Genomic DNA, 13,686 nt, shown 5'->3' on the forward strand with positions numbered 1-13,686 from the left:
CATTGTTCAGTGGTTAATAAAGAACTTAACTATAGAAGATCCAGGTAAATAAATCATTTTCCCATTGATTATTTTTGTGGTTTTTAAGAAATATGTTTCTACTTTGACAAGCGAACAAACCTGAGAACGTTATAATTACACTTAGCTATGATGGTAGCATTTATGCAGATTTAATGGTAATCAACATATATCTGTCTAAAATGTATTTAGTCTGTGTTGACCATTTTTTTACATATTTGACATTTTATTTTATAAAACTTGACTTGGGTGGCGTGGCGATTGTTAGAATGGAGGGATTATGTACCTGTTCATGTACCAGTGGTCGGCAAACTCACTAGTCAACAGAGCCAAATATCAACAGTACAACGATTGAAATTTCTTTTGAGAGCCAAATTTTTTAAACTTAACTATATAGGTAGGTACATTGTTATTACCTTAATTAAGGCCCTCCTAAGGCTTAGGAAGAGCCACACTCAAGGGGCCAAAGAGCCGCAGTTTGCCGACCACAGTCATGTACTATTGAGCATGGCATTTATAGCAAATGATCAGGAGGTAATGAGATTTCTCTTCATAAAACACATAAAAGTAAATCTCATTAATTTATAATGGTCTTAGCTCCATTTTTGCATGAGATCTGAGAATGTTGTTAGCGTCCATCATGCCCACGTGATTCTTTTTAATGCTCTTATTTAAATCGCGGATCCCTTCCCTGTGGTGGACAGTGTGTCTACTCTGCAGTTCTAATCTGATTTCCAGGGCATGGGAACAGCTCTGCATCGCCTGGGACAAATTCCTACGTATGTGAGGAATCCTTAATGCCTTTTAAATAGTATCTTGGAAGAGCCTTCGCAGGTGGCAAACAGCTCACTTCGCTGAAATGAAAATAAGATGTATTTGTTTACAAAAGATGCAGAGAAAACAAACAAAAGAACAACAACAAAAAATTGGGATGCTAGTGACTGAGATGGTCGTGGCAGAGAAAGATGGAAATACACTAACTACTCAACCCATCTTCCCCTTGATTAGAACAGAATTTGCTTGGTTTTTGCTCCTTCCTCTTAGTCCACCTTAGAACGCTCTGGAAGTAACAGCACATGGAGATGCAGACATTTTATTTTTCTTCGTTTTGAGCTGACTTTATAAAAGCCATGTTGTCATAAAGTGTAGCTCTCATTCTAAACGCCTATATGCATCCCCTGTTCCTTTGGTTCATGAGCTTTGAAAATACTGAACTTATCCTAGCAGGTTAAGTGGAATTAAAACAATTAAGTCAAGATGAAGCGGCCCTTGCCAGCATCATATTATTACGAGGTGAAAAGAGGTGATAATTATTGGGAAAGGAAGCCACAGTCGTACCAAGATGACGCTGTGGCCTCAGTTTAGTAGCATGCCTGACTTTATTATAAACTGTGGCACCAGCCGTAGCCGGTTTGGCTCAGTGGGTAGAGCGTCGGCCTGCTGACTGAAGGGTCCCAGGTTTGATTCCAGCCAGGGGCACATGCCCGAGTTGTGGGCTCAATCCCCAGTAGAGGGCATGCAGGAGGCAGCCAATCAGTGATTCTCTGTCATCGTTGATGTTTCTATTTCTCCCTCTCCTTTCCCCTCTGACCAGTAGGGGGCGTGCAGGAGGCAGCTGATCGATGTTTCTCTCTCGTCAATGTTTCTAACTCTCTATCCCTCTCCCTTCCTCTGTAAAAAACCAATAAAATGTATTTTAAAAAATAAAAATAAAATATAGCACCAGACGAAGGACCCCAGCACGCACACACACACACACACAACCAAAACCAAACTAAACAGGCACAATTATTGATAACCAACCAGGAGACTGATTTTCAAGGAATATTATTGCTCAAAGAATGAAGATGATTCAAAAGCATATTTTTTTTTGTAAGTTAAGATTGAAAGTGTACTTCAGTGACAGTATGAGAAGCAGGGAAAATATACAGATACAATAAGCGAATCAGAGACAATTATTGCTTATAATTTATCCATGAGATAGCATTATAGCCATAATGAGTATAAAACTGATTTTATTTGCTTGTTTGGCGGTTTACGGATGCTTTAGAGCTCCATTTGAAGGTACATAAAAAGACAGTCAGTCATGTCTGGGGGGCACCCTATCCTTTAGTCATCCTTATGACAGGCTGCAAAATTAATGTTTGTTTGTCTGGCTGTTTTACTTTTTAATGAGCTAATTTACCCTCTCCTGAGTGAAGAGTTCTATGCTAGATTTTTAAGAAAAGCAAGACGCACTGATGATTGTTCTGAAGATAGAACAGACTTGGCGCATAGAAAATGAATCCGTCTGGCAGCACGTTCTCAGGAAATGGGGCCAAGGACACAGGTGACATTCTGAAAGTCCCTCTCATGGTGGCATGGGTGAAACCAATCATACCATTTGGAACTGTTCCTACAGAGAGATTAAACCATTATTAGAAGGCCAGGTCTAATTTGAACCCTGTAAATTCTCTGAAAATATTTAAAAATAAGAGAGGAGCTGGGCCGTCGTGGCTCAGGGGTTGAGCATCGACCTAGGAACCAGGAGGTCATGGTTTGATTCCTGGTCAGAGCACGTGCCCGGGTTGCAGGCTCGATCCCCAGCGTGGGGCGCTTAGGAGGCAGCCGATCCATGATTCTCTCTCATCACTGATGTTTCTATCTCTTTCTCCCTCCCTCTCCCTTCCTCTCTGAAATCAATAAAAATATTTTTTTTTAAAGAAAGAAAGAAAATAGAGGGACTTTATTGTGGGCTTTGCTCTGGGAAAAATCCTTCCTAGTTTCCTATGACCCTCATAGCACAGAAGGGGCTTCGCTGTCGAAGAGAAGATGAAACGTCCCAGGATTACCCACCCATAGGTTCCAGGTCATTCGTTTTTCTCTAAGCAAAGGCCACGATGGATGCTAATCAGCTGCAGGGAAATGCTCTCAGTGTTCTGCAACAGCCTAAGAAGGTTGCTTTTATTCTGGGGGAAAAAAGAGTTTATGAGCAAATAGAAGCTCCTGTTGGAGACCAACCGTGATCTATCAGTTGAAATAAGCTCACCCTGGAAACGCAGCCACGCACAGCCAGGACGTAGCCAGAGTCTCACAGAAAGATAAATTCATCGGCTGGAAATGTATCCCAAGGCCTAAAATAATAGCATATTAAGTGAAATAACACCTGTCGGTGATGCTTTTTCCTTTCTGGGAGAGTTCCAAACATTTTCAAGCCATTAACAGGCATCCGGACACCCTGCCGATACCCTCTCTTGTTGAACAGGCTTCAAGGACAGGGCGCTGGCTTCCAGCTTAGAAAAGTAGCAGGTGCAGACACTTCTTTTCTGAAAGTTCAGGCAAAGTGTGTAGGCCAGCATTTTGGGAATCACAAGCGTCTGATGGCGAATAGTAGGAGATAAGACCAGCGGTTCTCAACCTGTGGGTCGCGACCCCTTTGGCGGTCGAACAACCCTTTCACAGGGGTCGCCTCAGACCATCCTCCATATCAGATATTTACCTGACGATTCATCACAGTAGCAACATGGCAGTGATGAAGTCGCCACGGAAATAATTTTATGGTTGGGTCACCACATGAGGAGCTGTATTTAAAGGGCCAGAAGGTTGAGAACCGCTGGATAAGACAAAGATGGTGGAGGTTTGGATCACACCATACCCTGCCTCGCTCTTCTGAGCTATTTCAACTCAGCCAGGTGTGCGACGGAAGGAGAATATCTTGTCCTTCCACAGTAGGTACATTCACCTGGTCTTGCATTTTTATAAACGTGCACCCTCGGTATTATTCATTGCTTCCCAGCTCTCCACGGCGCCAACAAATTTGATACATATGCCTAATTTGCCAGCAGATGTGCAGTGACAGCCGAATAAACTTTTGGTCACTGAGGCAGTCCCATAAACAGGAATAAACCATTGAAAACATGAAAGACTTTTTAATCTATTAACCTCACTTGCTTCTTTTTAAAAAAAAAATTTTTTTTCTTGATTTCACATTTCTGGAACTACTGTGAGGATCCTTGAGCTAAAGAACCACATTAGCTACTTGTCTAAGAAACATAAATAAATCCATAAATAAATTGCATATAAATATACACAAACATAAAGGAATCTCACTCTTTTGTATTTTCTGTATACATATGCACTTGTTAGAGTAAAACGTTTATTTTGCACAGTTTCATATTGCCCAGACGTCAAGTTAGCAAACTTATGCCATCCATGCACAAATACCACGATAGCTCTCCTTATCAAATTGGATTAATCCTTTGTTGGAAGCAGTTGTTGGCTACTGTAGACCAAGTATGACAGTTACAGTATTAATGTTCTGTTTTCCAGCCTGTTGGGAAAATAGAATGTTTTCATTGTCAAATAAGCCTCGTCCTCGTCCATGTCTAGAATACTGTGTAAATAAAATACCGTATATAGTAAAAGCTAGAACAGTTTGAACACTTACAGGACTGTCGGCTCACTTAGTGCAGGATAAGTGGTTTAACGTTCCCTGCTGAAATCACCATTAGTGACCCATTAGAATGATCACTGATAGTATTTGATATTTATGATATAAGCCAGGGGGTGATGCAAGTGGGAACACTTTTAAAAGTTTAAGGTGCTGCCCGGCTGGCGTGGCTCAGTGGTTGAGCATCAACCTAGGAACCAGGAGGTCACAGTTCGATTCCCGGTCAGGGCACCTGCCCCAGTTGCGGGCTTAATCCCTAGTAGGGGGCATGCAGGAGGCAGCTGATCAATGGTTCTCTCTCATCATTGATGTTTCTCTCTCTCCCTCTCCCTTCCTCTCTGAAACCAGTAAAATATATATTTAAAACAAACAAAGAAATAAAGAAATAAAATGAAAGTCTAAAGTGCTATTATATACCTGCAAATAGAATTGTTTGTGGGTGTGTGGGTCAACATGAACATAGAGCAAAACACGCCCCACCTATAAAATGAAGGAGTCGGATTCTGAGATTTCGGAAATCTCTCTCCGTTTCAGTATTCCATACCTTTGTGTTGTGTTCTTGTCATCACGGGGTGGGGTTCGCCCCTGCACAGTCACTGCCAGCAACCGGAGCTGTCTGCGTTCCTCCTGGGAAAGAGCTGAACGAAGACAAAAAGGTACAAAGCGAGGTTTTCTGGGTGCGAGAATGTGCTCAAAGGAAACATGACGGAGTGTCTCTCTCACATCGATGTTTCTCTCTCTGTCCCTCCTCCCCCTCCCTTCCACTCTCTCTGAAAATCGGTGGAAAAATGACCGCGGGTGAGGATTAACAACAACAACAACAGGAAACATGACAGAGCCCCGCACTTCTGCACATCAGTCATGTAAAAAGGTTTTCACGCCTTTCTGTTTGTTTCCGTGCCACAGTGGAGGCCCTCCATTTGGGAACGTTGATGGCTGCCCACGGCTACTTCTCTTTATCCTCTTTACACTTTAGCTTCTAAATTTACACGTTAGCTTCTAAATTTATGATACTCTGGCCCCCACCTGTGATCCAGAATCATCTCCAGTCCAAGCAAACTTTCATGGAATGGTTGTAGTTCCAGAGTATAATCTAGCTGATTATTCAAACCCTCTACATATGGGTCCCCTTGACCAGGAGTTTGACCAGGGGGTGGGTCCGGCCTGCCAACCACTTGCGACCCTCCCCCAATCAACACCCTCCCCCACCCAGATTGGGGGCAGGGCCGGCCGGACCCCACCCATGCACGAATTCATGCACCGGGCACCTAGTATTAAATATTAAATGGTAACAATTTTAATGGCCATCCACATTTGGAAATAGGATCTAAGTCTTTGTAAACCTAATAATCATCGAATCTTAAAACCCAGATTTTAAAAGAGAAAAGCGACAGAAGAGCCAGGAAAAACTGAATCCCTACTATGGTATCTACCAAGACATGGCTGTCCAGGTGTTCACTGCCATGTCAGGGGACGGCTCCAGGAAGCAGAAGGGTAGTTCCAGAGTATAATCTAGCTGATTATTCAAACCCTCTACATATGGGTCCCCTTGACCAGGAGTTTGACCAGGGGGTGGGTCCGGCCTGCCAACCACTTGCGACCCTCCCCCAATCAACACCCTCCCCCACCCAGATTGGGGGCAGGGCCGGCCGGACCCCACCCATGCACGAATTCATGCACCGGGCACCTAGTATTAAATATTAAATGGTAACAATTTTAATGGCCATCCACATTTGGAAATAGGATCTAAGCTGCCATGTCAGGGGACGGCTCCAGGAAGCAGAAGGCTCTGTATTACCTTGAACTGAAACTCAGCTCCGTGGAAGGATTTTAAAAATCCTGAATTAAAATGGAAAACTTGTAATATCATGTTTACAATTGTTCCCCTGAATGATTGAGATTCTAGCCATCATTACAAATCTGAAAAAAAAGCTTCAGGGCATGAGTTTGAGGCAAACAGAACCCTTCATTTCACTGGCATGCAAACAATATGTAAATCTGTGTCAATTTTCAGTACATTTTTAATCATGTCATTTTGTATTAATGTAAACTTGCAGTTGTCTAATTTTCATCTCGTCGCTAATTGGAATTGAGGTCTGACATGATTTTCCCGGCCTCTTTTATGACTGTCACTACATTAAAAATGTGCCCAAGATTATTGAGAAATGGCTGGACAGTTTTGGATCGGTTTGATCACAGCTAAAGGAGCCAGCACTCACATGAAAATGTCCTAACGTCTTTGCAGACTGTAAAAGCGTATTTTTTTTAAATTCTAGCAAACTACAAGGGTTTGCTAGTTATTCAATTGCCTTTTACTATAAATAAAAAAATTTTCCTAGGGAAAAAAATCTTACAATATTCGTGAAGAAGGCTGCTTTTATGACATTTCCACATAATATTAGGGAATAGAATAGTTTCATTCTTTTATTTTTATATTCAGGCAGTTTTTAATGATAAAAGAATAAAGAAAAATTGGAAGAATGCAGCAAGAAGACCTTGTGGTTTGCAAAAAATAAAAGAATATATCTGGCCAATCTAGCTAGAATAGGGACTTTAAAAGTTGAATAGATATTGTGTGTGTACACACACACACACACACACACACACACCTCCCCCCAAAATAAAGAAACAATCCGAAGGGAATAATGAACTCTAAGAGAAGTGACTCAAAACCCACATGAAAGCAAGATTTTCACCACTTTGTTTCCCAACGGTGTCCCCAGAATCTTTACCCAGTTGCATTTCTAAGAAATTAAATCCTCAAAATGCATCCCCCGCAGAGTCCAGTGGGATTCCGATGAGGAGGGGCCCGTGTAAAGCCTTCCTTTCCTCTATGTCTGATGGTTCAACCTGTTCCCCCTAAATTTCCACGGCCCCTTTGTCCTCACGTGTACAAAACTCTTTATCAGTAGCGTTCTCTATAATACCGCAGCGATTGCCAAGGAGCGGAGAGGAAATCAGAAAACCCCGGGGAGTCCTGACAGCTTGGGGTGCTCTCCTCCAAAACAAACAGTTCTCCTCAACACTCCCCTCCTGGAGATGCCTCTCCTAGAAGGTAGAAGTATCAGAGAGGCAATCTGAGATGGCACACATGTGCTGGTTACACATGGAGAGTTAATATAATCCTATATCATAAAAGCCTAATATGCTATGTGTTCAACCCTTCGACCAGTTGCTATGACGCGCACTGACCACCAGGTGGCAGACGCTCCTACTGGTAGTTTAGCTGCTGGGGTCCGGCCGATTAAGACTGGGCGAGATGAGCCAGACATGCCCTGGAGCCCTCCCACGGTCCCTCCCCAGCCCTGGTCGTGCACCCGTGGGGTCCCTCGGCCTGGCTTGTGCCCTCTCGCAATCTGGGACCCCTTGGAGGATGTCAAAGAGCTGGTTTTAGCCTGATCCCCGCAGGCCAGGCCAAGGGACCCCACCAGTGCACAAATCTGTGCACCAGGCCTCTCGTTGACCAGTAAGTAAGACCACGGGCTGATGTCCGCAGTCACTGTTCTGTGTGACCAATAAATAACCACGGGCTGATGTCCGCAGTCACTGTTCTGTTGGGTCCTGGTGTCACCATCATCTGAGAAAACAGAATTTGATAGACAGGTGGTCATTGATTTTCCTCATGGTCTGGAGCCAAGCACGTCCAGCTAGCAGAGCTAGACAAGCCCTTTTAGAAAATACAGTGTTGACCATGACAGTAGGGTCCTTCTGATCAGATGTTGTCTTTGTAGTTTCGTCAGTTTGTTTCTAGAATTTCACAGAATCAGACTTCTGTCTGTTGTGAATCATATCAATCAACTAAGATATTATGTTAAAAACATGATCTCTGGTGGGTGCCGTTTAGAGCAATACATGTCTGTATTAAGAAATGTTTTTTAAAGTGAGGGTGGGGGGAGTGGTTTTCATCCGGTTGGATACATTTAAGAGCTGTAGCATATAATTAATAAAACCCAGGCCAACGATGGCCAGACCGCAGGGAGAGAGTTTGACTCAGGATGGAGCTTGGGATCTGCCCATGGCCACGTTGAGGTACATGAGTCATAGAAAACAATCTGTGATATGGAAACGCGTTTTATCCCAAGTCATCCTCTGCTGTCAGTCTTTGTGGGATGCAAACGTTTTCTGTCGGTTGACGTAAAATTGCAGCACATGTGGGATATTTTGGGGGCTGAATCATTGCTCAGCAAAGGAAATGTAGAAGAAAAACCTCCCTGGTTTATAAACAGATCTTCGCTGGACTATTCTAGAATCTAGAGAACTGCTAAATATAAACGCCGCTCATAAACCAGTAACTCTGGCCATTACTTCCGTGTCTAACCTGGGTCCCCCTTCTTTTCATCCCTCAGACGCCCTACTTCTGGCCGTCTAATTGCTGGGAGCCGGAAAACACGGACTACGGTCAGTGCAATGTCTCCTTTTATGTGGGGCAGCCGTGTGGCTGCGTGAACATGTGCTCGCATGTTACTGCTCCTGTGATGGAGAAAAGAACCGACCTTTCTCAGGATGGGGCTCGTGATTCTAACACGGAGTTTACGAATGGCCGTGGTTTTTGGAAAGTTATACCAAACCCGGTGGCAGCTCTTTCCATGGACTAGTGTCCGCTGAGGCTGTTAAAGAAAAATAGATTTTCTTCTGAAGAGGGTAAAGGCCGATATGCAAGCTTTAAAGAAAGGCTCTTAGTATTTTTCCATCGCACGTTGGTCTGCTAGAAAGAGTTATTACAAAGGGGCTCAGAGGGCCAGAGTTCTAGCTCCCCTCTCCCTCCAGGCTGTGAGAATTGTGGTTAAGTCCATTGACTCTCTGAGGCTTAATTTTTCTCACTATTTTTAAAAAGTACATTTTTATTGATTTCAGAGAGGAAGGGAGAGGGAGAGAGAGAGAGAGAGAAACATTAATGATGCAAGAGAATCATGGATCGGCTGCCTCCTGCATGCCCCACACTGGGGATGGAGCCCGCCACCCGGGCATGTGCCCTGACCTGGAATCGAACCGTGACCTCCTGGTTCATAGGTCGGTGCTCCACCCGGGAGCCACACCAGCTGGGCTGATTGCACTGTTTCTCCAGCTGTTAACTATACCGAAACTGAGCCACACCAGCCAGGCTGAGTGCACTGTTTCTCCAGCTGTTAACTATACCGAATGTGCTATGCCACTGTATTTCCGTCATTGTCACGGAACAAATTCTGGCAGCCTGTACATTCTGTGACGGCCTGGGCTGTGCTTTGGTGTTAAGTGTGAGGTGTTGGGTTCTCATTACAGAAGCTTCTAGTTAGGCCAACAGATGCTTTTCTGAGCCTGCGGGGTCCCCTGCTGTTGCTCTCTGGTTTCTCGATAAAGCTTTGGCCTGCTCCCAGCTGTTGTAATAAAAGTGACCGTGATAACACATGGTACTCACAGGTCGCTGTGCTATTTGTCAAGTTCCAGTATTGTACCTCCAGCTGATGCCTGGAGCTTGCAAAGCCTTCCCAAACATACTTCTGTTTTAAAATAGACATTCTTATTGATTTCAGGGAGGAAGGGGGAGGGAGAAGGACTGGGAGAGAGAACTGGAAACATCCATGATGAGAGAGAATCACGGATCGGCTGCCTCCTGCACGCCCCACACTGGGGATGGAGCCCGAAACCTGGGCATGTGCCCTGAGCGGGAATCGAACCCTGACCTCCTGGTTCCCAGGTCGACGCTCAACCACTGAGCCACGCCGGCCGGGCCGTGTTTCTGTTTTAAATGTATTTTACCAGCTGGACAACAGTGTCTCTGCTTAGGTTGCAGGAGGATCTAGGATTTCTCGGCCCAACCGACTCTCTCAATTCTCAGTTCAAACCACCGGATGCAATACCTGGTCGCTAGCATTTGCCAAGAGTGACTTGTGGGAATTGGAATCACCAGGACACTATTTTAGCCTTGAATAAATTAATGAACAAATAAGCGCATTTTATTGAAGTCACATCCTACAGTGGAAAAACTGCATCCACTTTAACTTCTTAGTATATTGTGGCTAACCAATGCTTAAAGGAAGGTGTGCATTACCGAGAGGTTCTGAATGGAAACTGCTGTTCAGAACGTAAGAAGTGAAGCTATGCCCTGACCGGTTTGGCTCAGTGGATAGAGCGTCGGCCTGCGGACTGAAGGGTCCCAGGTTCGATTCCGGTCAAGGGCATGTACCTTGGTCGCGGGCACATCCCCAGTAGGGGGTGAGCAGGAGGCAGCTGATCGATGTTTCTCTCTCATCGATGTTTCTAACTCTCTATTCCCTCTCCCTTCCTCTCTGTAAAAAAAATCAATAAAATATATATATTTTTTAAAAAGAAGTGAAGTTATTGCTAAGGTTATCAAGCCAAATACCAATTTCTTAAAATCACATGTTCTTTTATTTGTGTGTTTTGGTTTTTCTAATTCTTCACTTTCTATTTATTGGTTCATTTTTTTTCCCCTAATTGTTGAAAGTATTACAGATGTCCCCTTGGTTGGTGTGTATGTTTTTCCCCAATGACCCCCCTCCACCCTGCACCCGCCCCTCCCAGCCTTCCCCACCCTGTGGGCGGTCCCCCATCCCCCCTCCTTCCCTCTGAAATAAGTCAGTCTGTTCCGTGCGCCTGTGTCTCTGGCTCTATTTTGTTCATCGGTTCATTTTGTTCATTAGCTTCCACCTGAGTGAGATCATGCAACACTTATCTTTCTCTGACTGGCTTATTGCGCTCAGCATGACGCTGTCCAGGTCCCTCCCTGCTGTCACATGTCCTTTGGATTCTGAAGTGACCGTCTTATAATCAGTCCTGACAAAGGAGCTGATCATCTGCCCCCTGTACCTCCATCTGCATGATGCGTTATGTTTCCAACAGGCTTTACGTGGAGTGTTTCCTTCACTGTTCACAGCCATGAAATCTGAAGGAAAAAAAGGACATTAAATTTCTCATTTCTCAGGAACGTGGCTCAGCGAGGGCCGATGCCTTTACTTACCTCACTGGGACCAGGCATCCGCTTACTGATTTGAGAATGATTCCTCCACTGTTCGTCTGCGGGAACTCTGGCTTTTACCCGTTGCAGGTTTTTCTTGGGTTGGTGGGAAAATTTGGCCTGAAATTTCTAAGAAAATTAATAAGTCAATACTTATTCCTTGTATTGATTTTAGAGGCTCCCTAGGCCTGGCCGGCAATGAGGGCCAACCAGTTGGGGGGTCCCCCACTGGTACATGCCTTGGCTGGCCTGTGGGAAGCTCCTGCCTTGAGCGTCTGCCCCCTGGTGGTCAGTGCGCATCATAGTGGCCGGTCGTTCCACCGGTCATTCCGCCGTTCGGTCAATTTGCATATTAGGCTTTTACGATATAGGATAGGATCATCTTAAGGAGGCGAATTCTAAGCCATTCACAGCCCTCAAGTGCTGCTCGGTCACCCATCACTTCCCCTCTCATCCTTTAAGGAATCCGGGAACCGTGCTGGGAACCTCTGGAGAAGATCCAAAAGAAAGGAAAGGATACAATCAATAATCAGGTCAAGTTTAAGTCTTAAACATTAAAAGTCAGCTGTTTAGAGGTCAACGAAACAGGTCCTTCACTGTGTTGGCAAAGTTCTGGCTCACCCCAGTCCTTTTTCTTTCTGCATCAATTAGGCTATTTTAATCCCCTCTCCTTGTATGGCCAGAGTGTCCTAGGCGCCTTATTTCAGCAAGAAGATGTATGAAACTGCTCTCAAGGTTGCCTTCCTTTCCGGATCTACCCTTGATTCCGTCTGAATATTTCTCTAACTGATTAGCTGTGTCCTTGACAACTTGTATCCTCAGCCCAGCCCAGACGTTGAGAGGAGGGAATTACGCATACGTTAGCCAGAGGGTCGACCTAGGAACCAGGAGGTCACGGTTCCATTCCCGGTCAAGGGCACATACCTGGGTTGCCGATTCAATCCCCCCAGTAGGGGGCGTGCAGGAGGCAGCCAATCTATGGTTCCCCCTCCTCACTGATGTTTCTCTCTCTCTCCCTCTTCCTTCCTCTCTGAAATCAATACAAATATATTTTTTAAAAGTTGTATAAACACTCAGTGCCTCTATCCCCCATCTGTAAGACAGACAGTAGCCTCTGTGGAGGGTTAACTGGCTAATTTATAAACAGTGCCTGGCCTCCAGCACATGCTAGATAATCATTAACTTATTCTTATTTTCAAGCTATTATTCATAGTATCATTATCTTCCAAAAAGAAGGGGCCTCCGAGGGCCCTCAGTCAGCCAGGAAACAGGCTTTTATTTGATTAAGTCCACTTCATGGCAGAGCTCAGGACAGGAGTGCAGGGTGGAGGCGGGGAGGGCAGGGAACCAAGATTCTGCAAACCAGCTTTTCTTGTGGGAAACAGGAGGGGTGAAGCCACGAGAGATGGAAACTTGGAGAAGAGGGACGTACACACACGTTAGCCACGTCTTTTATTTAAAATCAGCCTTTCCACCCGGCCGGCGTGGCTCAGTGGTTGAGCATCAACCTATGAACCGGGAGGTTGGGGTTTGATTCCCGGTTGCGGGCTCGATCCCCCGTGTGGGGCGTGCAGAAGGCAGCTGGTCGATGATCCTCTCTCATCATTGCTGTTTCTATCTCTCCCTCTCCCTTCCTCTCTGACATCAATAAAAATACATATTAAAAATAAGTAAATGAAATCAGGGTTTTTTTTCCCCTGGTTCCCTGGGCGCCGCCGTCACCTCCGGGGTAGATTAGGTATTGGGGTCACCATCCGGCAGACCCAGAGCTGTTTTCAGATTTGCCATCGCCTGGGATGTTCTGTGCTCAACTTTCAGAATCACCACGTGAGTCATACCAGCTTGCATTCCGTTTAGATCATAACAGGAACCAGGTGCATTAATTTGGAGCAAAACAGAATGTGTTTCAACCATCAGAGAGTGACTGTGTTGTGCTCTTGTCTATGCTATTATTATTTTTTTAAAATTGTGCTGCTACCCACTTTTTTTTAACAATCCATTTGCCTCATGTAAGCTTCAGTGATTTTTTGAAACTATATGTGTATTGATTTTAGAGAGAGGAAGGGAGAGGGTTAGACGCAGTGGTTCTCAACCTTCTGGCCCTTATTTAAATACAGCTCCTCATGTGGTGACCCAACCATAACATTATTTTCGTTGCTACTTCATCACTGTCATGTTGCTACTGTGATGAATCGTCAGGTAAATATCTGATATGCAGGATGGTCTTAGGCGACCCCTGTGAAAGGGTCATTCAACCTCCAAAGGGGTCGCGACCCACAGGTTC

General features: G+C 44.8%; 1 protein-coding gene across 1 annotated transcript in view; it reads left to right on the forward strand.

Moving 5' to 3' along the window:
* The window catches only part of RGS7 (regulator of G-protein signaling 7), a 121,445-nt gene that overhangs the window by 81,653 nt on the left and 26,106 nt on the right, over positions 1 to 13,686 (forward strand). Inside the window, 4 exon segments of the mRNA XM_015560010.1 lie at positions 1 to 44; positions 5,354 to 5,438; positions 8,432 to 8,451; positions 8,780 to 8,845. Coding sequence (XP_015415496.1) covers positions 1 to 44; positions 5,354 to 5,438; positions 8,432 to 8,451; positions 8,780 to 8,845 — 215 coding nt within the window.

The sequence above is a fragment of the Myotis davidii genome, unplaced genomic scaffold, assembly GCF_000327345.1.
Source record: "Myotis davidii unplaced genomic scaffold, ASM32734v1 scaffold875, whole genome shotgun sequence".
NCBI classification, from domain to species: domain Eukaryota; kingdom Metazoa; phylum Chordata; class Mammalia; order Chiroptera; family Vespertilionidae; genus Myotis; species Myotis davidii.